This window comes from Rhinoderma darwinii, chromosome 4, assembly GCF_050947455.1.
Source record: "Rhinoderma darwinii isolate aRhiDar2 chromosome 4, aRhiDar2.hap1, whole genome shotgun sequence".
In the NCBI taxonomy this organism is placed as follows: domain Eukaryota; kingdom Metazoa; phylum Chordata; class Amphibia; order Anura; family Rhinodermatidae; genus Rhinoderma; species Rhinoderma darwinii.
Genome location: NC_134690.1, coordinates 379,388,445 through 379,414,707, shown reverse-complemented (window position 1 = coordinate 379,414,707; position 26,263 = coordinate 379,388,445). Strand labels below are relative to the sequence as shown.

Genomic DNA, 26,263 nt, shown 5'->3' with positions numbered 1-26,263 from the left:
AATTCAGACTATTGTTGCGTTTGAGGTCATAAATTCATATTATTTTTATGTTTTCAACTTACTCTTGAACCTTTGAACCATTTCACGTTATTTGCTACGCTAGAACTGTGTTAATGTAAAAAAAAAATGGAAAAATTGAGGTGTTCTAAAACTTTTGACCGGTCGTATTAACTTTTATTTCTTTTTTGGGAGAAGGGTGGAGGACCAAAAAAATGCAATTCCGCCATTGTTTTTTTTTACAACGTTCACCATGTGGGATAAATAATGAGACACCAATTTTGTATACTTTTTTAATTTTTACGTTTTACATAATAAAGCATTTTACTTTTTAGGTTTTTGGGGGTTATTTCGGAACATTTAATTTTACCTTTTTTTTTTAGTTCCATTTGACTTGCAGTGTATTATGTCTGTTAGTATAAAACTGACAAGCATCCTATTAGACCCAGGCATACACACATGGTAGACCTGGGGGCCTTCTTCAGCCCCCTACTGCCATAGCAACACATCGACACCCTGTGATCCTGTCGTGGGAACACTGATGGGATGACAGAGGGAGTCCCTTTTCTTTGTCTAACAATTAAGATGCCGCGGTTACTATAGAGGGATTAAACCTTTGGGATCGGAGTTGTCTCTAATCCCGGCAATTGCACATGTTCCGTACACTTTCGTCTCTTTACAATCACTACATAGCGCTAGCGGCGTAAATATATGGCAAATATCGCCAAGGGTTTAATGTTGGGGGTGTAGACTTTGGGCTTTAACCCAGGCCCTGGAGTCTGAGGGGTTCCAAATGGTCCCTCTTTCCCATACGAGGAGACTAGTACTAGAAATGACAGGGGCCCTGTTACTGATTACGACAACACGATTTACCTCTCTGGAATTCCACTAATCTTTCATCCACAAAGACATTTAAATCTTTCCTATTGTCCGATATTCTCCATTGAACCTGTAAGAGAATAGGACATAAGTATTAATGATATGAGTAATCTCATTCAGAATTGTTCTGCCCGGTCTAGCACCCAGTCACATACCTTAAGGGTGCCCTGATAAAATGCCGCCACTCGGACAAGTGCTGTGGTTTCAGCATTTACATTTTCTGTTTGCTTTCTCTCTGTCTGACCCTGAAGAGTGAACACGTTGGCTCCCATGGCAGACGAGAGCCTGACAATGACAAATTCTCCAAGACCTTTAAATGTATAATCTTGTCCATCAAACATAGAGAAATGTAAAGTTCCATAAACCAGGCCTAAAAACATAAAACACATCATATAGGAAGTCTTCATTCTCTCTAAACTTACAATACAAAGCCATGGTAAAGCCCAAATACACAAACATAGCTGTAAGGAAATTATAGCCTGCGAAGAGCCCTCATACCAGATTCAGACTGAAAGGATTGTTCCCCTAACGCAATTCTTCAGAGTCAGAATCAGAGCCCCAAATCCCCCCCATAGTGGTTGAGTTAAATGATAAAAGTCTCCACCAGGGGGAGCTTAGAAGCTTACTACAAACCGTTCAGTTCAATGTAAAATGTATGTCCAGTTAACTCTTAAACTCCCCCTAGTGGTGGCGTCAGGCAGTCAGAATTTTGTCATTTACAGTAACTTCATGTTTATGGAGAGAATTTGGAGCCTGTATTAGAAAAATGCAGCTGTGACTGTAAAAAAGATATAAAGAAATAGTCAGCGCAGCATTTTGGATGTATTTTCATTAAAAAAAAATGGTGCTCAAGGGTGGACATTGACTTTAAGGTAAAATAACTGCTTATCTAGGCTATGTGCATGCCCCTGGGTATCGTGTTGGGAAATAAACACCTATATTATCCCATATTATCCATGTAAAAAGTAATTGCCCCTTAATTATTAAATTAACCAAGTCAACAACCTTAATTAATAATAAGATTCAGATGTTTGAACATAGCCATAGGGTTTATTGCAGCCAGCCCTGTTTAATCTAAGTTCACGTGGCAGTATTGGTGAGGTTTTTTTTTCTGCAATTGCCATAAAATTGGGACAAAAAAAACGCAAACCGTTGTAAAAACTCAGCCTTAATTCAATCTTACAATAAGACCGGATTCACACTATGCGATTTTAACATGCTTTTTTTTGTTTTGATTGATGAACTTCTGTTGAGAGACATTGAGATATAGCTACCAAAACAAAAAAATGCATAATAAAAACACAACAAAAGCACACGGTGTGAATCCAGCATAAGGGTAGGTTCCCATATAACGTTTTGGTGTAGAAAATGTTTCACCTCATTTAGAGATTTGGCACATGGTCTTGGACAGGAGTATAGTCTATTGTGCTGACCTCTAGTGGTCAATATAAAAACTGCAAATTGATTTTATGTTCACCCAGAACTTGTTTTAAAAAAAAAAAAAAGCCATTTTATTATAGATTCTAGAGTTACTGATGATCTTGAAGTTGCAAGTGATTTATTTATAAAGTAGCCAAAGCAGATAATAAAAGTTGCAGGTGGAGTTTGAATATTGCAATATATAAATGACTTTGTTTGTTCTACCGGACTATAATAAGAGCTTATTAACTATTTATGAAGTTGTAAGTGAGGTATGGTTTATTTGGAGCCTCTGGAAGTGATAGTCAATGGACTTCCAGGTAAGAAAGCTTTCACTGAATTTTTATTGGATATTTAAAGCATCTAATAATCTGGAAAATCTGGATTATCAGCATTTGACTGCAATTGTAATTTCACTCCAATGCTCAAATCTTCAATGGCAGGAGAAACTGTATTCTTTTTTTTTTTAATGGCAAACACATAGAATAATGTAAATACTATTTTATAATGTTGAATCTGAAGTTAAAGTCAAGCTCCATTGGCTCTATAGTCAGCAAATCTAACGTATATTTGTAATATATGGTTGAAGAATTGTAAAAAATGTTTGCCGTTTTCACTTAATTGTTTGTTTTTACTGTGTGCAATCACTGCAGTGTAAAAAATATCTTCTTCTGCCATATGGAAACCATCAACAAGCTGCTGTTTACAGATTCTTTTTGTGTGTTTCTATATTACATAGTGGCCGCTGTGAATGGACAGGTCTAATTGCCTAATTTACACAGTTTGAGGCTTCATGCAATATTTTTGTAGTGCAGCAAATTTAATATCAAGTTACAGCTGCAGTCATCAGCGCAAAAATTAAAACGGGAAAATCATGCTGCAAAAAAATTCCATGTAGCACCAACCTAATACGGCTGCAGCCCGGTTCATTAAGACCTAAATACTCAATGCAAAAAGTGTATATTTCAATGTTAATCATGTTATTTGCGTTAATGAGGGGATTAATGGTAGTAATGGTTTCCCAGCTTCAACATCTATTACTGTTTGAGCCAAAGTATTTAAATATCATATCATAGAATCTATTAGCAGCAGCTTGTTGATTGTTTCCAGGTGGCGGGAGGATATTTTCATCTACATTACAAAGAGTAAAAATAAATGGAAAGTTAAGAAAAAACATAATACATTTTACATTTACTGAATAAACCGTCAGTGTTATTTGGAGCTTCACTTTAATATCTGATCCCCCTATAAAATCCCCATATAAATCTATTAATAATCTTACATGTAAGAGTAACAGAGACTCACCCTGCCCTGGAGAAGAATACTCAGTGCAAGTATCAGAAGGCCTTTTCTCATAATACACATGGCACAGCGGAGATTTCATACAACACCACTGGAAAGGCAGCAGATCTTTATCTGTAATGACAAGAACACATTTACCAGATCGATCTATCTATCTATCTATCTATCTATCTATCTATCTATCTATCTATCTATCTATCTATCTATCTATCTATCTCATATCTATCTATCTCTCATATCTATCTATCTCTCATATCTATCTATCTATCTATCTATCTATCTATCTATCTATCTATCTATCTATCTATCTATCTATCTATCTATCTATCTATCTATCTATCTATCTATCTATCTACCTACCTACCTATCTATCTATCTATCTATCTATCTATCTATCTATCTATCTGTCTGTCTGTCTGTCTGTCTGTCTGTCTGTCTGTCTGTCTATCTATCTATTTATTTATCCATCTATCTATCTTATATTTATCTAAATATCTATCAATATACAGTTAGGTCCAGAATTATTTGGACAGTGACACAAGTTTTGGCATTTTAGCTGTTTACCAAAACATATTAAATATAGAGTTATATAATCAACATTGGCTTAAAGTGCAGATTCTCGGCTTTAATTTGAGGGTATTCACATCCTAATTTTGGGAAGGGTTTAGGAATTACAGCTCTTTAATATGTAACTGCCTCTTTTTCAAGGGACCAAAGGTAATTGGACAATTATCACAAAAGCTATTTAATGGGCTGCATTGGCTATTCCCTCGTTAATCCATCATCAATTAAGCAGGTAAAAGGTCTGGAGTTGATTCCAGGTGTGGCATTTGCATTTGGAAGCTGTTGCTGTGAACCCACAACATGAGGTCAAAGGAGCTCTCAATGCAAGTGAAACAGACCATCGTTAGGCTGAAAAAAATGAAGAAATCCATCAGAGAGTCAGCACAAATGTTAGGAGTGGCCAAATCAACAGTTTGGTACATTCTTGAAAAAAACGAGCGCACTGTTGATCTCGTGAACTACAAAAGGCCTGGACGTCCACGGAAGACAACAGTGGTGGATGATTGCAAATCCTTTCTATGGTGAAGAAAAAAACCTCTTCACAACATCTACCCCAGTGAAGAACACTCTCCTGGAAGTAGGTGTATCAGTATCTATGTCTACCATAAAGGGAAGACTTCATGAGAGTAAATACAGAGAGTTCACCACAAGGTGCAAACCATTAATCAGCCTCAAAAATAGAAAGGCCAGATTAGACTTTGCCAAACAACATGTAAAGAAGCCGCCCAGTTCTGGAACAGCATGAAACTAAGATTAACCTGTACCAGAATGATGGGAGGAAGAAAGTAGGGAGAAGGCTTGGAACGTCTCATGATCCAAAGCACACCACATCCTCTGTAAAACATGGTGGAGGCAGTGTGATGGCATGGTGGGGGCAGTGTGATGGCATGGTGGAGGCAGTGTGATGGCATGGGCATGCATGGCTGCCAAAGGCACTGGGTCACTAGTGTTTATTGATGATGTGACTGAAGACAGAAGCAGCCGGATGTATTCTGAAGTGTTCAGGGATTTACTTTCTGCTCAGATTCAACCAAATGCAGCAAGGTTGATTGGACGTCGCTTCACAGTACAGATGGGCATCGACCCAAAACATACTGTGAAAGCAGCCCAGGAGTTTATAAGGCAAAGAAGTGGAATATTCTGCAATGGCCGAGTCAATCACCAGATCTCAACCCGATCGAGCTGCTTTTTACTTGCTTAAGACAAAATTTAAGGCAGAAAGACCCACAAACAACAACTGAAGACGCTGCAGTAAAGACCGGGCAAAGCATCACAAAGGAGGAAACCCAGCGTTTGGTGATGTCCATGGGTTCCAGATTTCAGGCAGTCATTGTCTGCAAAGGATTCGCTACAAAGTATTAAAAAAAAAACATTTTATTTATGGTAATGTTAATGTGTCCAATTACTTTTGAGCCCCAGAAATGAGGAGGCTGTGTAGAAAAATGGTTGCTATTCCTAAACTTTTCACAGGATATTTTTCTTCAACCCCTTGAATTAAACCTGAAAGTCTACACTTCAATTGCATCTCAGTTGTTTCATTTCAAATCCAATGTGGTGGCAGCAGAGCCCAAATCATGAAGATTGTGCCACTGTCCAAATAATTCTGGACCTAACTGTATAATGGGCTGCTGGCCACTGCTCCTGCCTGTGCGCCCAATGTCCCTTTCCTTGTCTCATTACTGCTATGGGCCTCTCTATAGCAGCATGTGCGGCATACGACACCATAAAGGTACCAGCGCACGTCAGCTGTTACTGCTCGGCTTGTGGATGATTACCGCTGAATATTTTTTCCTGCTCAGAACCACCACACTTTGCCTGAGCAGCAAGGTTCTTTGGATCCTGTCTATTTATGAAGGTCTGTGTTGTTTGCTATTTTGGCTTTAACCCGATTTTCTGCCTGTAAGCCCTGACCTTGGATTTGTACGACCAAACTTCTGCTTATCGATTTTGGTACCTTGCTTTGGAAATGCCATCTGCAGGTCATCGACAGTTGTTATCGGAGACTACTCCGCGGAGGTAATATTGGGATTCCCTCCACAAAGTCCATACCACCATGAAGAGCGATTTAAGGTGACAATCACAAAATCCCTTCAGTCCTACACCAAATCTAATATTGGCACAGTGGGTCCACACTCCTGCCGAATTGCCTATCTATCGATCGATCTCCTTTGGTCTATGATTTCCTTGTTATCTGACATAACATCAATTTGAGAACTAATATAAAATTATACTTACTTATGTGTTCTTGAATTCCATTAACATAGGAGTCAAATACAAAGTATCGGTCAGTGAAGCCACTTCTTAAGTAGCCATCTGTATCGTACACACACCTTCGTCCAGCAGCGTGTTGGTTGGGTAGCGTAGACTGAAACGTTGTTCCGTTACTTTGCAATCTCCGATATGTCACAAGATCTTTGCTGGTGGATGGAAGGATCTCAGGAGTAAATGTGTAATCTTTAGCAGCTTGAGATTTGAGACATGGACATGATGGCAAGCCAACGTCCCACAATGAACTGTCTGGTTCAGAATAATACCAATTCCAGCACTTACTGCGGTAGTTGGTTATGTTGAGGCTGGTTAACCAGTAGGCCCACACACCAGTTTTGTTTGTGTTTCCCAGAACCTTGTGAGGACGATATATCCCTCCTGACCCATAAGTATTGTTCTTCAGTGCCTGGGGATCATTGAAGTAGATGCCTTCTCCACTGGTGTATCCAATCAATGCTCTGTGATATACTCTTAGTCCAGGACCCCATGACATGTTGTAATACTTCATTAATGCAAAGGACAATGTCCCATCAGTGGTCAGTATACACTGGAATGTATTTGTCTGCATGTACAATATATAAAAGAAAGACACACAAAAAATCTATATTAGCAAGAATTAAAAGAAAATATAACTATATTTACAAGATCATCCAAGCCAAATAGTAGATTTTTCAGTATACCTAAGAATGGGAACCAGTAGACCTTGATGTTAGGCCACCAAGCTGGTCTAACATCAAGCTGTTCTCTCACTAGCTTCAATACACAAGTGGGAATATTGTTTTTGTGTTTCACGTCACCCCCTTTTTCTAATGAAATGCCCATTGACTAATCATAAAGGGACCTAAAGGCTCAATTAAAAAATGTGCAGCAGTGTTCTGTGCGCGCCACATGGGTCCAACTCTAGTCTAGTAGAACTTAAGCTTCACAAAAAGTAAATCCCATACCGAAAATGCTTGGCCATGTATGATGTAATACATATTTTTGTTGATATTAACATAGTTTGATGATGAGGAGAGCATTTTGTTCAGTGGCAGGGGATGCATTCAACTATGAAGGTGCAGACAGTAGAGGCACAATTATCACCTTCTCAAGAGATAATGTGATGTGTGGGGGATGTTTTTTTATATATCTTAATTTTGCTGGAGAAATAATCACTGTTTTATCACATTATTGTATGCATAAGTCTGTTCACATCTGCGTCGGCAAAATTATGGAAGCCGTGATGGAAAGTCAATGGGTTCCGTTGAGCGCAGCTGGTTCAGTCATGCGTCATAAAACAATTTATCACCTATCCACAGGATAGTTTGAACAGGCGCACTGCCGCTTCATTCATTCTTTATGGTGCTCACGCTCACTGTATTCAGCTATCTCCGTGAGTAAAAATGAGAATGAATGGAGTGGCACCTACCATGAGTGACTGGTGCTCCGTTCAAACTGGGGACTTGGGACCCCTGTTCTCTTTATCAATGCTTCAGATCATCCAACTAATTTTAATATAAGATAAAAACAGGACGAGTAAACACAAAATGCATATTTTCACATCGCTCTGGAGGAATTTTGGCCCAGTCTTTTTCGCAGAATTGTTTTAATTGTTTAATTCCAATTTACATTGGAGGGTTTTTGAGGATCAACTGCCTATTTAAGGTCTTGCCACAGCCTCTCAATGGGATTCAAGTCAGGACTTTGACTCGGGCACTCCAATACCTTAATGTTGTTTCTTTTGAGCCATTCAGAGGTGGACTTGTTTGTGTGCTTTGGATCATTGTCCTGCTGCATCACCCAACGGTGCTTAAGCTTTAAGTCACAAACTGACAGGCGGACATTCTTCTTCAAGATTTTCTGACGAAGAGCAGAATTCAAGGTTCCACCAATTATGACAAGTCATCCAGGTCCAGCAGAAGCAGAGCAGCCCACGACCATGATCCTCCACCACCATATTTGACTGCTGGTGTAATGTTCTTATGGTGGAATGCGGTGTTAGCTTTAGGCCAGATATAACAAAACCCATGTCTTTCAAAAAGATCCACCAGTCTCCTCAGTCCACAGAATATTATCACAAAAGTCTTAGGGATCGTTTACATGTTGGTTGGCAACTGCTAGACAATCCTTTGTGTTTTTTTTGGTCAGCATTGTTTTGTGCTTGGAACTATCCCATGGATCTTAACTGAGACAAGCGAGGTCTGCAGTTCTTTAGATGTTCTTCTGGGTTCGGCTGTGACCTCCTGGAGTTGTTGATGAGCTCTTGGTGAAATATTGGTACCAAGTTTTCTCCATAATGGCCCTCGCTGTTGTTCACTGGAGTCCCAGAGCCTTAGCAATGACTGTAACCCTTTCCAGACTGGTAGGTTTCAATGACTTTGTTTGGCATCTGTATTTGAATATCTTTAGAATGTGGCATTATGTGCTGCTTTTTGAGACCTTCAAGCCGGCTTCACATTGCCAGACAGGTTCTATTTACGTGATGATTAGATTCAACAGGTCTCATGCCTGTTTGTGCCTAGTGAAATTGAACAAAATTGTCAATTGAATTTATTCAATTGATTGATTCAGGCTTCGTTCACATCTGCGTCGGGACTACTTTCATGGGTTCCGTCTGAGCTTTCCATCAGGGGAGGCCATGAACGGAATCCAAACTGAAACAAACGGAATCCCGACGCAGATGTGAGCGAAACCTTAGTAGCAACTACTTGCATTCCCCATTCAGTAAATTAAATCATTATTTAAAAAAACAGCGTTTTGCGTTTACTTGGGTTATCTTTGTCTAATATTAAAAAAAGTTTTATGATCTGAAATATTCAAGTGTGAGAAATATGCAAAAATAGAAGCATTGTACTTGCTTAGAAATCTATCATCCAGCACTGAGGACCTGCAACTGTCTTTCTGCTTCAGCTGCTGGGTGTGAAATTATTGGTGATGTCTTATCAATACTTGCCCCCATCCTGACTTTTTCAAATTTCAAGGGCTACATTGGAATGCCAAGAAGTAGGGTGCAGATGGGAAGGAGTATGACTGTAGAATCAGACTACAACACGGTTGTTTTTTTAGTTCCTTAGGAGCTGTATACACAGAATGGTAAGATATTTTTAATCAATCCTGCTTTGTGTTACAGTAGTTTAGCTGCAATGGAGCAATGAAAAAATGGTTGCAAAGTTGTACATACCATATCATGTAATCTATATCCTGCCGGTTTGTTATATGATACTTGACTGCTAACAGTTTTACCTCATTGAAGGCGACATTTTGGAAGGACACTGGTAACACTTGATCCCATGTTATCTTCAGGATCCATTTTGATGTAAAGTTGGCAGTAAGATTGTTATGGAAATAACGGTTTATTTCATCATCGGTTCTGTTGAATACTATTTGTGAGTAGAAGTTTCTCTGATCTATCTCAGAATATACCTTAATAAAAAACAAACATAAAGTGTTATCTAATGGTTTACTGGTATTCTAATTATTCCATTTACAGCTGCTTGTGGTCCAGAGCTGCATTACTGTTACTTGGAACATGTAGTTGGATACATAGTCAGCCATTTTGGATTCTATGGAAAACTGTTTTTGGTCACCCAGTCACCCACCTGTATTCATGCACAGACACTTCCCTGTTCTCATGATCAGATCATTGTAAAAACATTAAGCTGCAAAACAGAAGACACCGCAAACCTGGTACCACAGAGCCCCATTTCCCAGCGTGAGGTCAGCATCGTCCCAGAAGACAGCAAGCATGGCTACCTTCTCATTTCCTCCAAACCTCTTTTGAAAGGGATTTGGAAATAAATATTTCTCATTGAGGTTCACAGGCTGAAATTGGACCAATCCATTGTCTGAAAACTAGATAGGAATTCACAATTACTCATTTAATAATTTTGTATATACAGCACTTTTTATTATTGTAACATTTTCTTCCGATTGTATTGATATACATAAAATTATGATTGATGGTCACTTTTAAAACTTTTAAGACATCACAAGTGGGTTTTACTCAGCTAACAGATGTGACATCACAAGTGCTTTTCAGTCAGGTAAGTTTTTGTGACATCACAAGTGGGTTTCGGTCATGTAACAGATGTGACATCACAAGTGTGTTTCAGTCAGGTAACCTACGATGACCCAACAAGTGTGTTTCCGTCAGGTAAACTGCTATGACATCACAAGTGGGTTTCCGTCAGGTAAACTGCTGTGACATCACAAGTGGGTTTCAGACAGGTAAGCTGCTGTGACATCACAACTGTTTCAGTCAGGTAAGATCTGAGACATCACACGTGAGTTTTAATCAGGTAAGCTTTCAGTTAAAGAGGCTCTGTCACCAGATTTTGCAACCCCTATCTGCTATTGCAGCAGATCGGCGCTGCAATGTAGATTACAGTAACGTTTTTATTTTTTAAAAACGAGCATTTTTGGCCAAGTTATGACCATTTTTGTATTTATGCAAATGAGGCTTGCAAAAGTACAACTGGGCGTGTTGAAAAGTAAAAGTACAACTGGGCGTGTATTATGTGCGTACATCGGGGCGTTTTTACTTCTTTTACTAGCTGGGCGTTCTGACGAGAAGTATCATCCACTTCTCTTCAGAACGCCCAGCTTCTGGCAGTGCAGACAGCGTGTTCTCGAGAGATCACGCTGTGACGTCACTCACAGGTCCTGCATCGTGTCGGACGAGCGAGGACACATCGGCACCAGAGGCTACAGATGATTCTGCAGCAGCATCGGCGTTTGCAGGTAAGTCGATGTAGCTACTTACCTGCAAACGCTGATGCTGCTGCAGAATCAACTGTAGCCTCTGGTGCCGATGTGTCCTCGCTCGTCTGACACGATGCAGGACCTGGGGAAGTGACATCACAGCGTGATCTGCCAGAAGCTGGGCGTTCTGAAGAGAAGTGGATGATACTTCTCGTCAGAACGCCCAGCTAGTAAAAGAAGTAAAAACGCCCCGATGTACGCACATAATACACGCCCAGTTGTACTTTTACTTTTCAACACGCCCAGTTGTACTTTTGCAAGCCTCATTTGCATAAATACAAAAATGGTCATAACTTGGCCAAAAATGCTCGTTTTTTAAAAATAAAAACATTACTGTAATCTACATTGCAGCGCCGATCTGCTGCAATAGCAGATAGGGGTTGCAAAATCTGGTGACAGAGCCTCTTTAAGTGGGTTTCAGTTAGCTAAGCTGCTGGGCTTCACTCAGATATGCTTCTGTGACATTACAAGTGCGTTTCAGTCAGATAAGCTTTTGTGATATCACAAGTGGGTTTCACTTAGATAAGCCACTATGACATAACAAGTGGGTTTCAGTCAGGGAAGCTTTTGTAACATCACAAGGGGGTTTCCATCAGGTAATTGCTGTGACTTCACAAGTAGGTCTCAGTCTAGTAAGCTACTGTGACATCACAAGTGTGTTTCCTTCTGGTAACTGCTGTACATCACAAGTGTCAGGGAATTGCTGACACTGAAGTGCGTTTCAGTCAGGTAAGCTGCTGTGACATCACAACTGTTTCAGTCAGGTAAGCTGCTATCACATCACAAGCGTATTTACGTCAGGTAAGCACTGTGACATCACAAGTGGGTTCCAATCGGGTAAGCTTCTGTGACATTATATTTCCAGCCACACACTTCCCCATGCACCGGTTGCATGTAACAGACTACAAACCCTGTGCAGTCTGATTCTGCAATCATACTTTCTTCCATCTGTACCATACTTTTTAATAACCTACCAAATAACCGTTAGCAAAAAGTAGGGGATAGATTAAAGTAAAGATGCAGGGGCATAGCTAAAGTGGTATGGGTACCAGTGGAAAAGTTCCGTTTGGGCCCCCTTTTCCCCGTGCAACTTCTCTTCACAGCCGATGGCCATGTCCCACCGGTAACTTTCAACTGCATCGATGGTTGACTTAAGTGAATCATCGATGCAGCACTAGCATATGGGGACGTTACCAGAGTCTTAAAAGATCTGGGGTATAAGCCTCAAAGCGTATGTTTTACCCCCTTCCCACAAAAATCTCCAGCGGATACAGTATATTTATAAGACTGTGACACCTATAGCTATGCCAATGGATAGGAATAGAGACAGTAGTTTAGCAGATAGCATCACACATGATAGGCTTAGGTACAGAGGCCCAGTAGACAGTATCACACAAGATAGGCTTAGATACAGGGCCCCAGCAGATAGTATCACATATGATAGGCTTAGGGCCGGTTCACATCAGCATTCGCTTTCTGTTGAGGGGTTCCGTCAGAGGTCGACTGCGCTATTGATTCCGTCGAAAAAACGGAAACCTGCCGGAACGGTGACAAACAGAAACCATTAGCAATGTTTCCGTCACCATTGATATCAATGGTGATGCAAACGGAAACTAAGGTTTCCGATTGACTTTCCGTTGAGGGGTTCCACAACGGAAATCTCAGACGGAACCCCTGAACGGAAAGCCAACTCTGATGTGAACAGGCCCTTAGATACAGGGCCTCATCAGACAGTATTACACATAATAGGCTTAGATACATTGGTTCAGCAGACAGTATCCCGCATGATAGGCTTAGATACAGGGCCTCAGCAGAGAGAATCACATGATATGCTTAGATACAGTGTCTCAGTAGACAGTATCACAAGAGAGGTTTAGATTTAGCGGCTCCACAGGCAGTATGACATGAGAGGCTTAGATATAGCTGCACCACAAGCAGTATCCATATATACATCACCTCCTCGCTCCTGATTCGGGTCCTCTTTAGCGCTGGGTCCTGACGCTGAGTATACAATGTTTCTAAACGGTGTCAGTACTGCGCCCGTAGCTCAAAAGGACCTGACTAAGAAGCGAGGAGGGAAAGTATATGGAGGAGTTACTGTAGTAACAGGGGCTTGTAAAGTTTCACCTATTGGAAACGACATAGGTCCCAGTTACTACACTTTCTGTTGACAGAAACGGTGCGAGGGCTATGGGCACCCCCTAGCTTCAGGGCTCAGTCACAACCGTGACCGCCGAGACCCCTATAGCTTTGCCACTGAGAGTATAAGTACAGGATCAAACTGCTCAGAGCTTGTCTGTTTTCTGGAGATTCATCGGTCTGCACAGGAGCTGTATACACAAAATTTTGGGATATTATTAACTAGGATTATTTACGTTTAAGTTGCTTAATTTTTTTTATTGTAGATGCTTTGGAGCAATAAAAATAAATAAATTAACATCTGGTGGACATAGTCTTCAGTGTGGCTCTAAACCAGCGCTTAACAATATGAAGACGTAATTAGAGAATTTCATGAAACCAATGTTTTCTACAATTGCCTATCTGTACAATGTAATACATTTCCACTGTAATATAGACAGCAGTTGTCTTAAGTTCCTCTGTACTTAATCTTGTCAGATAACAAGATGACAGCACGTTCACCATCCAGTCCATTACTTACAGCCGAACAAGCCGTAAGTCATATTGAAGGAAAAGACTGCAATTCTAAACACATTTACATCCATTATGGAATACATTAGCAACAAGGCAATAATGTCATAGCCACTAAAACATGCTACTTAACTCCGAGAAAAACAACTGAAATTGCAACCTTTATTAAATCGTCCCTAATGATTTGGTATTGATATTTTTCCTATGACGAAAATTCTGGTATTTTTGTATCATTTAAATAGTTTTATATGTAATAGTCGCAGTCATCTGAGCAGCTCTTTTCTCCATTAGGCTAAGTGCACCAGGGACAGAATTGTAGACTAAATTTTTCTAGAAAACAACAGTAATAGAATTTAGACATAAAACCAACTTAGACTGGCGTAAAAGAGCCACAGATACCAGTCGCAAATATGTATGTACAGGTTTCGGGAGATTATTGCCACACAAAGAAAACATTCTGTCCAGAAGGGACCAGTTCTCGGGTCTTGTAATAATAGTTACATAGTGAGTATGGTTTAAAAAAGACATATCAGAGCCGTAACTTGAAGATCTTGGGCCCAAATGAAAATCTGTAAGGCCCCCCCCCCCCAATTACCATGTGCCATCTATAATACTGGTTTCTTATTATGTGTAAGAGGGGCCCGGTTGTGACTGACAAGCTCTTTACCTCCTATAGCTACGCGGCCGCCCCTGAGACATATGTTCATCAAATTCAACCAGGGGAAAGGACAGGAGTTGGAGAAATGGAAGTGGGAGGGTAGATCTTAAATCTTAGTATCCCCCTATTGATTCAGAGGAAAGAAAAGAACTCATAAGACATGAGCCTTTCTTGAAGAAATCTGCTGATTCTGCTAAAACTAGTGACTATTCCACAGCTTCACAGCTCTAACTGTAAAGAAGACTTGGCGCCGTTGAAGATTTAACCTCATAATATACGTGACTATGCTCAATTCTGATGTTTGTCAAGAAAACATTCCCCACCTCATTATAACACCACCAGCCTGAACCAATGATACAACACAAGATGGTACCATCCGGTTTCGACCCTACTATCTGCATGATATACCAGAAAGTAGTTAATTAGACCAGGTGTTTTTCCAACCTTTAGCTGACCAGATTTGGTGATCTTTTGACCACTAAAGCCTGAGTTTCCCATTCTTATCTGGCGTGAGTAGAACTTGTGTGGTCTTCTGCTGATGTAACCCATCCACTTCCCATCCAGAGATGTCCTGTATACCACTCTTGTAATACATGGTTATTTGAGTTCCTGTCACCTTCCTGTTAGGTTGCACCAATCTGGACATTCTCCTATGACTTCTCCCAATAATGTCTCTATTTAATCCTCATAACTGGATATTCTTTGTTTTACGCCCTGTTCTTTGTAAACGCTAGAGATTTTTGAGAGTAAAGTGGGTTTTTCACTGGCCGATTATCGTGCAGACGAGCTTTCATATAACGCTCGCTGCCGATAATTGCCCTGTGTAAACAGGGCAGCGATCAGCAGATGAAAGAGCAAACGCTCGATCATCATCGTATCGTTTTAAAAAAGAGAAATATTATCGTTGTCGGCAGCGCTGACAGCGCTATTATGTGCTGCCGACATGATGATAATGTATGGGGACGAGCGATCGGAGTAACGACTGCTCATCCCCATCTCCGAGTGACAGGAGCAAACGAGCGTCGATCAACGATGTCTCGTTTATCGGCATTCGCTGCAGCGGCCGATTGTCGGCCGGTGTAAAAGGCCCTTAAAAATCCAAGAAGACTATTTCTGATATAGCTAATCTATCCTGTCCAGCACCAACAATCATTTATTGGCACATAAAGTAGTATTGCTCCCTACTCTGGTGTTGGATCTGAGTGACAACTCAACCTCTATCATATCTAAATGCTTTTATGTATTGAGTTTTATTTAATTTGTGGTAGGAATGACAGCAGGAGATTTTGAGATTTGTGTCAGGAAAAAAGAGCTATGGCCTCTTAAAAAATAATAATATATATATATATATATATATATATATATATATGTATATATACTATATTCATATATATATATATATATATATACACACACATATATATATCTATGTATACAATATATATCTATATATAAATATATATTATATCTACTATTAGTTGCTATAGCACATTTTCTTCTTGCTCTTTTTTTGTCTTTTTGAAGGTGGGCCCATTGTGAGTTTTGATATGGGCACTTTATCTGCAGTTTTTCTCAGTTTTTAATATGTAATCGCAGGTATGTTTTTTCAGGCAAAAACAATGGAAATAATAAGGATATAATAGGTACAAAGTCGGGTACATTTTTAGGAAGTGTTAATACAGCTGTATAGTTTAGATAAAGTACAGATAGTGAAAAAATTTATATCATACCAATATATTGTGAGTTCACAATACTTACATAGATTTTGTGATATGTCTGACCAAGAAAGGGGAATCCAATAGATGGTAGGATATATGGAGAATTCACATCTTTGCCTATTGCATCAACTTTTTTGTCACCAACATCGATTCCAAACGGATACAGTAACTTTTCTGTTAAACAATGAAGATAAAAAAGTAAAACAAATTAATTCCTAAAATTCAGATATAATTCAGTGTTTATAAGTGATATTAAAACATATTAAGGGCCGCCACAGTTTGGTTAATTAGTTTTAATCATTTTGAGATTATAAATAAAGGGTCCGATTTTTTTTTACCAGAAATAGCGCCACTTCTGCCCATGGGCTTTGTCTGGTATTACAGCATTTAATTGATTGGTGCTAAGCTGCAATACCAGACACAACTCATGGACAGGAGTGGCAGAGTTTCTAGAAGAAGAAAAAAAAGCAGACCCTTTTTTTTTAATGTCAGACTACTCCTTTAATTTCTCTGGATAAAAAATAGGTCACTTCATTTTTTATCTAATACTTAGTTACACGTTTCCTCCCCTTAATGAGAGCAGTAGTTCTGTCAGGTAAGGATCCACAGTGCTTTTAGATAGTTAATATTAACTTATTCCTCCACTAACTGGTTATGCAATTAAGCTGGAGTCCAAAGGTTGGATATTTTGTAGATATTCTTGCGGCTCAAAATAATCCCACATATTTTCTAATAATAATTAATTTGGACTCTGAGGGGCCCCTCAGAGCATCTTCATGTCCCATCGTTCTCAAAAAAACAGCTAATCAACCAGCAGGGCTCCGTCAGGGACTGTTGTGCTCTCTTTCATCGTGTTGGGGTCCAGAATTGCTCAGTAAACATTTGGATATCATAAAAGGGATTCCCACTCTAGCAGACACAGTCCATCCACGTATTACATGGACGGCCATTCATTTGAAATATTGGCTAATAATACTTTGAAATGAACGGCCGATGACAACTCTACTCAGCTGTTTGTCAAGTGTCTTGGGAGCCGGATCTGTGGCTCCCATATTAAGGGGGTTGTTTGTGTTTGGACAGCCCCAATTGTGACCTTTTTTTTAAACTTTTTTTTTACTTCTGAGTCATTTAAGACAGTCTATTTGCTAGGGATACTCGGTTTAATAGCTACAGCTTTTTACATGGGTTGTCAGGCAGCATGTTTCTAGCAACCAGTCTGTCTCAGATAACTCAGGCCGTCATTTGAAGCCCAAACTGGCACTGAGCCAATGGCAGAGAAACAGCAAGGAGGTTAGATAGTATGCGAGACACATTTTTCTCATCTTCCTGTTTCCGTAACTCCCATTCATTTATATGGGAATTACGGAAACAGAATAGCACAGCAAACTCGGCTATTTCCATAATTCCTGTCCAAATCTACAGGCTGGGTGGGGTCGGGGGAGATGCTGGTGCCACATTTATCAGACATTTATAGCATATCCAATGGATATCTTTAGGAATACATGTACCTGGAGCCTTTCTAAACATCATGCATGTACAGATTTTATACAACATTTGCATTGTTTCCTTGAAAATTCTGGGACAATTCTTAATATTCTCTATAATAATCTACCAAGAAAACATTTTAGATATATCTAATATATTTTCTAAAAGAAATTATTTGTACGGGTCGGACATAATTATTATCATGTCTATCTGTGCGCATCTTCGCAGTGATCAGCTGTAATCTGCGAGTGAATCCGGCAATAAATGTTAAATTTCCCTGCAGTGCCACCACAGGAGAAATGTAGTATTACCCATTAAAATCATTGGGCTGTCCAAGTAATGACATGCCTGGTTCTACAGAGCAAGAGATACACTTTGTAGCCTCTCCCCATATGTATAAATACATGGAAGCCCTTTAAAGAGGACTTCTCACCTCTCCTGACATGTCTATTTTAGTAAATACTTGTAATCCCCATGAAATAATAATTCTGGAACATATTTTCTTCGAACTCTGCATTATGCCACTCCTCTGTTATTCCTCCTAGGATTTTCTTAATTAATTACAACTGGGTGTTACCATTTCCGTTGTCAAAGGGGCGTGTCCCTAAACAGTCTCACTCTGTCAGCATGTATTTATAAATTTCTAGGAGGAATAACAGAGGAACAGCACAATATAGAGTTCTAAGAAAATATGATCCAGACTTGTTATTTCATGGGGAATACAGTTATTGTCTAAAACAGAGAGAGGTGACAGATCCCCTTTAAGTCAAAGATTTGAACAGACTTGTTCCAGTACAGAATATCTACCTACAGACATTATGTAGATGATCCTAATCCTAGTCATTTGAATGTGAATATCTTAAATAAGGAAGATTAGAAGCACACACCATTGTTTATACTGTTCAGACAGCTGCTTCTTTGACATCTGCACTCATACGATCCTGGGAGGTTGAAGCAGAAAGATTTTTCCCCGCAAACATCAGAAGAGCCACATTCATTAATGTCCTCACAATTCTGTCCATTACCATAAAACCCAGGCTTGCATTTGCATTGAAAACTTCCTATTGTGTTTTTGCAGATGGCTTGTGGATGGCAACCACTGTTTGCTACCATGCACTCATTAATATCTGTGCAAATGTCTCCACTTGACACAAAACCTTCTGCACACCTACAGATGTAGGATCCTGGGGTATTCACACATAGAGCTTGCCTGGGACAAATACTTGCAGCCATAGTACATTCATCTAGGTCAAGGCATTTGTTGGCTTTCTGAATGTATCCTGGGGGACAGGTGCAAAAATATGATCCGGGAACATTTACACAAATGGCCGAGGAGTCACAATAGAGCGTTTCCTTTAGGCATTCATTGATATCTACACAGGAATCGCCTTGGGATGTGTATCCTTTGTCACATAGGCAATAGAAAGAACCTGGTGAGTTACTACACACCATGGGATTGGGACAAAACGAGCCACTAAGACACTCGTCAACATCTTGACATCTCTCGCCATTCCCAGTAAATCCAGGATGACATGTACACATATATGACCCCAATGTGTTATTGCAGGAAGCCTGTTTATCACATAGAGAGTTGTTGGACAGACATTCATCAATGTCCATACAACTTTCACCATCACTGATGAAGCCTTCTTCACACTGGCAAATGTAGGACCCAACAGTATTGATACATATGTAATTTATACTGCAATTTGATATATCCGGAGCACACTCATCAATGTCTATGCAGATATCGTCCCTATAGTGAAAACCCACATCACATTGACATATGTATGACCCTATTGTGTTGATGCACTGAGAACCATTGCGACAAATGCCTGTTGCATTCTCCTGTTTGCATTCGTCTACATCTTCACAATATGAGCCATTTCCGGTGTAGCCATCAGCACAGAGACAGGAATATGAGCCAAGGTTATTGATACATGAGCTATACAGAGGGCAACTGTCAGGATTTAAGCATTCGTCAACGTCATTGCAGTTGGTTCCATTGCTTTCATACCCTTCCCAGCATACGCAATGGTAAGAACCAGCACTGTTAAAGCAGGTGGAATTCTCTGGACAGACAGGCGGTTGAAGTTCACACTCACTGATATCTTCACAGGCTGTGCCATTTCCACTAAAGCCTGATTTACACCCACATAGAAATGAACCATCTGTATTAATGCAGCTGGCATTGGCATGGCATAGGGTCTGGTTGAGGCATTCATCCACGTCTGTACAGATGCCATTTGCTAGTGCAAATCCTTCTTGGCAACTGCACATATAAGAGCCAAAAGTGTTTGCGCAGTAGGAGTTGTTACCACAAACATGTCTATTCAAGCATTCATTTATATCAGAGCAGGTGTGGCCATCCCCCTGAAATCCTTTTATACAGGTACAGCTGTAGGAACCTGCAAAGTTGGCACAATCTGAATTATTACTGCAGAAGCTCAAATAGTCCTGGCACTCATCAATGTCCCAGCACTCCATGCCATCTCCCATGAAACCTTTCGGACATGAGCAGTTGTAGCCTCCAGGCGTGTTTGTGCAGGCAGCTGTCAGGTGACATCCTCCATTATGTGTCTGGCATTCATCAATGTCTATAATTTGTTATTAAAATAAGTGTCAGCACATAGTGACATGCTCCTTATAATACAAACTGTTCATGAATAACATGAGATAACAGATTTCAATAAGCAGCTAACAAAGCAATCCCTAACCAAAAGACAAATTTAGGCTTTATCACTTAGATTTCAGGATGTAGCAGTCATGGGATTGGCTAACTTATAGGCACTGTAATGGGCACGGTCTATTAACCTGGTCACCAGAAAATGGCATCTATATAATATGAAAGAATAGATTCTGTTTTGAATATTAACTTCTAGGAAATGAGGATTGCAATTAATACTAGCCAACTAAAAAGTGGGTTATTAGGATGCAGATATAGCAGACTCTAGGAGGATACTGTTTTGTATATAAGAAAATAGGGTACTGTAATGGGCACAGTACAATACCCTGTTCATTAGGTAATGTAGTTTGCATAATATTAGAAAAATATCAGAAATGGGTTATGTCTTAAATATCAAATCTAAAAATGGAAATTTAAAGTGAACGTGTAACGTTGAACAATCGGTCCCACATGCAGGCAGTATGTTATAGAGCAGGTGGCGATGAGCAAATTAATATATAGTTTTGTGTGAAAAAATGTAGTATTACTTCTAACTTAATAATTGAAATCCCTGCACATTCTGGTTTAATAGTCCAGTGGGCAGTCCTACTCTGTAATTGACACCTATTTTTGTATGCACAGGGAAGGCTGCCAATCAGTAGGACCACCCACTGGACTATTAAATCCACAATGAGCAGGGATTTAAATAGTTAAATTACAAGTTATACTGAATCTTTTCCAACAAAACTATATATCAATCTGCTCAACTCCTCCTATTCCATAACATGCTGCCTGCAGTTTATACAGCATGTTCAACGTAACAGGTTCCCTTTAAGGCTTCCACTTTACAATAGCCTAGCCAGAAAATAAGTTAGTATAGTGCAGATGTAGGACTAATACTATAGTAGAATGATGTTGTTATAAAGAGTATGTCTTTCAGTACACTCCTCAGAACATGCCACATCAGAAAATCACAGGATATAGATACAGGATATAATCATGGAAGACAAAAAACTGTGATATAGTTCATATAAAGCATATAGAAATGTACTATACACTGATTTCTTGTTAGATTGCAAATAAACTGTATTATTCCTCTGTTCTACTATAGGCATAATAGATAATTAGTAGGAGAACACTGTTCCCAAGGGTGGATTCTGAGAATTTGTTCTGTCCCGAAATCCACTGCAGTACAAATTTTTAGCCAATCAAATGACAAGGAAACAACTCTACTTATCATGGGATTGGCTAAAAAGTTGGATATGACAAGAAAAACAGGCTTAGATTTCTACTATACAGCACTTGAGTTCTACTATACAGCACTTGAGCCCCTAGTAGGTAGGATGTGAATATTAATGTGGAGGGTAATTTGGATTTACAGTATGTGAGAAGTCAACCTTTAAATAAATCATAACAGGAGATCTTATCATCAGAACCTCTTAATACAATACACTTTGGGCCTGTAAGGTAATAGAATCATATCTAAACATAGGATATTATATAATGATTTTCATATATCTAATGTACATTAAGGCTTTTCAATATTTCTCTTGGTAGCTCTACTTTAAGAACGTCTCTTGAACTGTAAAGAATTTCAAGACAGGGTCCATTAAGTAACACGCACTAAATATATGACAACTGACTGATAAGGTAAAGTGTTCTCACTAGGATCAGATCTAATCTAAGACCTGTAAAATTATTCAGGGCACAAAAGTGGGGTACTAGGACTGTTATAAGCTCTCTTTGTTCCCAAGGCAGGGGTTTTCAAAATGTGCCCTCCCACTCCCTTGGTTCCTAAGATTTGGTATAGCTGTTGGATGGACAATCAATCCTTTAATTGCCCCATGTCTTCGCCCTACAATTTCCTAGTTTTCTTATTTAAAATAGATATTCCATATTTCCCTCCACCCCTGACCCCTTCACACATTCACAGTTCTCAATGCAGGGCCAGCTGGTCTTGGTTATATGTAGTAGTGCCCACTGGCCCAGTTCCTCTCCTTGTTGCATCTTTCACCTAACTTATTTATTTTTTTTATTAATTGTGCCTGCCCCCAATGGTGCCCTAGGCAGCTGCCTAATTGGACTGCCCCTTTCTCCCACCCCTGCTGGGGTAGACTAGACTTTGCAAAAGTTATAGTTAAAGTATATTACATTTATTAGGGTAAGGCCACACGGAGCGGCCCTGACACGGTCGCAACGTGGCTAACAACCATGCCGTCACTATGTTCGGTGCGGCTGTCAAACAGCCTGTTAGTGGCCGCATGTTAACGCGGGTAAACGTCCCTTTATCTGCAAAATCATTCAGCCAAGAATTAATACACCCTTTAAGGCCGCACGATTTTGCAAATTACAACAACTTACCCCCTATTCATTCTCTATGGCAGCGCCGGAAAAAGCGGAACACTGCACTCGGCTATCTCTGGCGCTCCCATAGAGAATGAATGGAGCGGCAGGGCGCATGCGCATGTAACTGGAATACTCCTTAACGAGGTATTTGACAGCCGCTCCTACATAGTGCCAGCGCGGTTGTTGGCCGCGTTGCGACCGTGTCAGGGCCGCTCCGTGTGGCCTTACCCTTACATTTATCCGGTACTCACCTGTACAATTTACTCCATTTCCTTGATATCCACTTTTACACTTGCAATCGTAACTCCCAAATGTATTGTAACAGTCAGCCATAGTGTGGCAGTTGTGGTTGTCAGTGGTACATTCATCAATGTCTGTGAGATCAGAGTATCATGTTATATAATATTTACATGTGCAATATACATAGTAAAAATGCAAGTTACTTTATCTTCCACACTTATAACTATAGGGGATATTTCTTAGTATTTTTAATTTAAAGCTGTTTTCTGGTGCAACCACATTGGAAAAAATTGACGTTTTTTTTCTATTACAGTCTTGTTCCTGCAAATGATTGCATAAGCACAACTATATAGCCATTACCGTCTACCATATCGCTGTACAGCTACGCAGAATTGCAGGACAATACTCTAGGGCAGCTGAGTAACAATCCCTTTGTCGGCTTTATTGGTTGTTACAAAGCTTTCCCAGGAATAGATATAGCCAAAACAACTAAAGCTAAAATCATACTACATTTCGGCACTAGGTTTGCTTCAGACGTATACATCTCACATGCCCATAGATGCCAGAGGTATGCCAAAGTGTGTCCTTTTGGCATACATTTGTTTAGTATACCTTTGTATTCATTTGTGTTGAAAAGCGGTCAGCTATGCTTTTCAATACAAAATTTTTTTTAGATAAGAGTCAATGTCAGACATGCAGTTGTATAGTGTACAGTGTTGTACATCTGGGGCAGTATGTGGCCAAACGAAAGTAATGCCCATGGTGTCAACCTCGACTAAATAGAATTAGTAATAAATCCACAATGGAGGGCATATTAAAGACTTATCATTATGGGTTACATTTATTATTATAGGGGGAAAACCCCATAAATGTATATCCTGAAGCCCATATGTCTTACCTGAACATTGAGAGTTGTTGAGGTTGTAGCCTGGCTTACATATACATATATAAGAGCCCACGATGTTCACACAAATTGTTGTGTTATCTTTGCACATGTCTTCTTGGCATTCATCAATGTCTTTACATTCTTCACCATTGCCTTGAAATCCAACATCACATACGCACTTGTGTCCTTTGGCTGTGTCATGACAAAGGGCTTTGGAGTGGCAAGATGGCTTGCAGGCAGAAGATGGGTAAACACAACTGGCATTAAGGGCTAGAGTTCCGTTCAAGCACGAGCAAACATAGGAACCCACTGAGTTGATGCATATGGTGCCTTCTATACAGGTATGATTGCTTAGTGAACATTCATTGACGTCTTCACAAAGAAAGCCATCACCGCTAAACCCGAGTAAACACTGACATTTATAACTCCCTGGAAAATTAGAACACTGGGCATTTCCATGGCAAGTCAATGGGTCCCGGCATTCATCAATATCCGAACAGTTAAACCCGTTTCCATTAAACCCTTTGTTGCAGTTGCAATCATATGATCCAAATGTGTTCGTACATGTAGCCTGTGCATGGCAAGGGCGGCTGAGACACTCATCGATGTCATTACAACTAAGTCCATTGTTATTACTGAATCCAGATCTGCATTCGCAGTAGAACGACCCAAAGGTATTAAAGCATTTGGCATTGAGTTGACAGACTCCAGCCACTGCCTTGCATTCATCGACATCTTGGCATGACGTATTGTTAATAGCTTGAAAACCAGTGGCACAAAGACAGCGATAAGAGCCAGGAGTGTTCAGACAAGCTGCTCCGTACAGGCAGTTGCCATTGTTGCCCACGCATTCATCAATATCCATGCACTGTTTGACTCCATCACCAGAATATCCACTTGAACATGCACAAGAGAAAGATCCAGGGAGGTTGGTACATATTGCATTGGCATGGCACGCACCATTGTTTTGCCCACATTCATTTATATCTGTACAGGTTATTCCATCTCCCGTAAAACCATTTTTACATGAACATCTAAAGCCTCCTGCGAAATTCTGGCAAAAAGCATATGGACTACAAAGCCCAATATTGCATTCGTCTATATCAACACAACGGCTCTGATTTAACATGTAGCCTGAAGTACATTGACACTGGAATGATCCTTCTGTATTCCGACAGGTGGACTCACTAGGACATGTGTTATCTTGTAGGCATTCATTTATATCGGTGCAGACCAGTCCATCACCAAAGAAACCCTGCCGGCAAGTACAGTCATAACTGCCCAGGAAATTGCTGCAGGTGGCCTGTGAGTGGCATTTGTTGCTCGTCACACATTCATTAATGTCTACGCAAGTCAAGCCATTTCCATTAAAACCTTCCCTGCAAATGCAACTATAAGACCCTGGGGTATTAGTACAAGTAGAAAATGGACTGCATATGTGGTTGGCACATTCGTCAATATCCATACACCTGTTGCCTATATTTTCATACCCCGATGAACACGTACATTGGTATGATCCTGGTAGGTTTTTGCACCCAGTGAATCCAAAAGCTCGTGAGCAAACCCCAGGGGTTTCAGTGCATTCATCTATATCTAGGCAGAGATAGTTACCATTGCCTTTGAACCCAGAATTACAAGTACAAACATATGACCCATGATTATTGATACAAGTGGCATTCCAGTGACATAAATTGGCTTTTCTGCACTCATCAATATCTGTACAATTTACTCCAGTCCCTGTATATCCCGTCTTGCATTGACAAGTCCTATCTCTAGGTGTGTTGGTACAAACTGCATCAAAGTGGCACCCGCCATTATCACTGGCACATTCATTAATGTCTAAGCAATTAAAGCCGTTTCCAGTATAGCCGGACTTGCATTGGCATGAGTAGCTTCCAATAGTGTTCATACATGTGGCTTGTTGGTGACACTGATGCAGTGAAGTGGAGCATTCATTAATGTCCGCACATGCTTCTCCATTGCCCGAATATCCAGCTTTGCAAATGCAGAATAAGTCCCCATTGATGGTGCTCAAGCAGTCTGCGTCTTTGTGACACTGAAGACCTTTTGATGCGCACACGTCATTTGCTGAAACATAATGCAAAAAGTAAATAGTGTGATACAAACCAATGATACCAACCAAGTTCATGATCCCTTTTAGGGCAGATTGGTTCATGCATTATGGGTTTATTATTGCCTTCCACTGAATAAATAGAGGGGGAAAGGGTTCTAAAATGTACTCTCCTCCCTGTCCCTTCATCCACATCTTCTCCCTTCCTCTGGTTGATCGTCATGGACAGATATTTTGTTTCAACCATCCATAGGCTCCATCCGTCACCTGTCTTAGATAGCTAAGCACTCACCTACTACCCCTACCCCTTGTCCGAACTCTGCAGCGGGTACAATTGCGACCACTTCACTCCTCTGGTCTGATTGACTGTTTGAGA

The 26,263-nt window shown here is 40.1% G+C and overlaps 1 protein-coding gene across 1 annotated transcript in view; it reads right to left on the bottom strand.

Annotated features, from left to right (window-relative positions):
* The window catches only part of LOC142760569 (uncharacterized), a 66,755-nt gene extending 40,790 nt beyond the window's left edge, over window positions 1–25,965 (bottom strand). Inside the window, exons 1-10 of the mRNA XM_075863758.1 lie at window positions 23,829–25,965; window positions 22,942–23,064; window positions 18,567–20,276; window positions 16,235–16,368; window positions 10,093–10,260; window positions 9,652–9,831; window positions 6,397–6,991; window positions 3,601–3,711; window positions 1,032–1,246; window positions 871–946 (exon numbers count right to left, since the gene is read on the bottom strand). Of these exons, the coding sequence (XP_075719873.1) occupies window positions 871–946; window positions 1,032–1,246; window positions 3,601–3,711; window positions 6,397–6,991; window positions 9,652–9,831; window positions 10,093–10,260; window positions 16,235–16,368; window positions 18,567–20,276; window positions 22,942–23,064; window positions 23,829–25,965 (5,449 nt within the window). The remainder of the gene's footprint in view (window positions 1–870; window positions 947–1,031; window positions 1,247–3,600; window positions 3,712–6,396; window positions 6,992–9,651; window positions 9,832–10,092; window positions 10,261–16,234; window positions 16,369–18,566; window positions 20,277–22,941; window positions 23,065–23,828) is intronic.
* Between the last annotated feature and the right edge of the window lie 298 nt (window positions 25,966–26,263).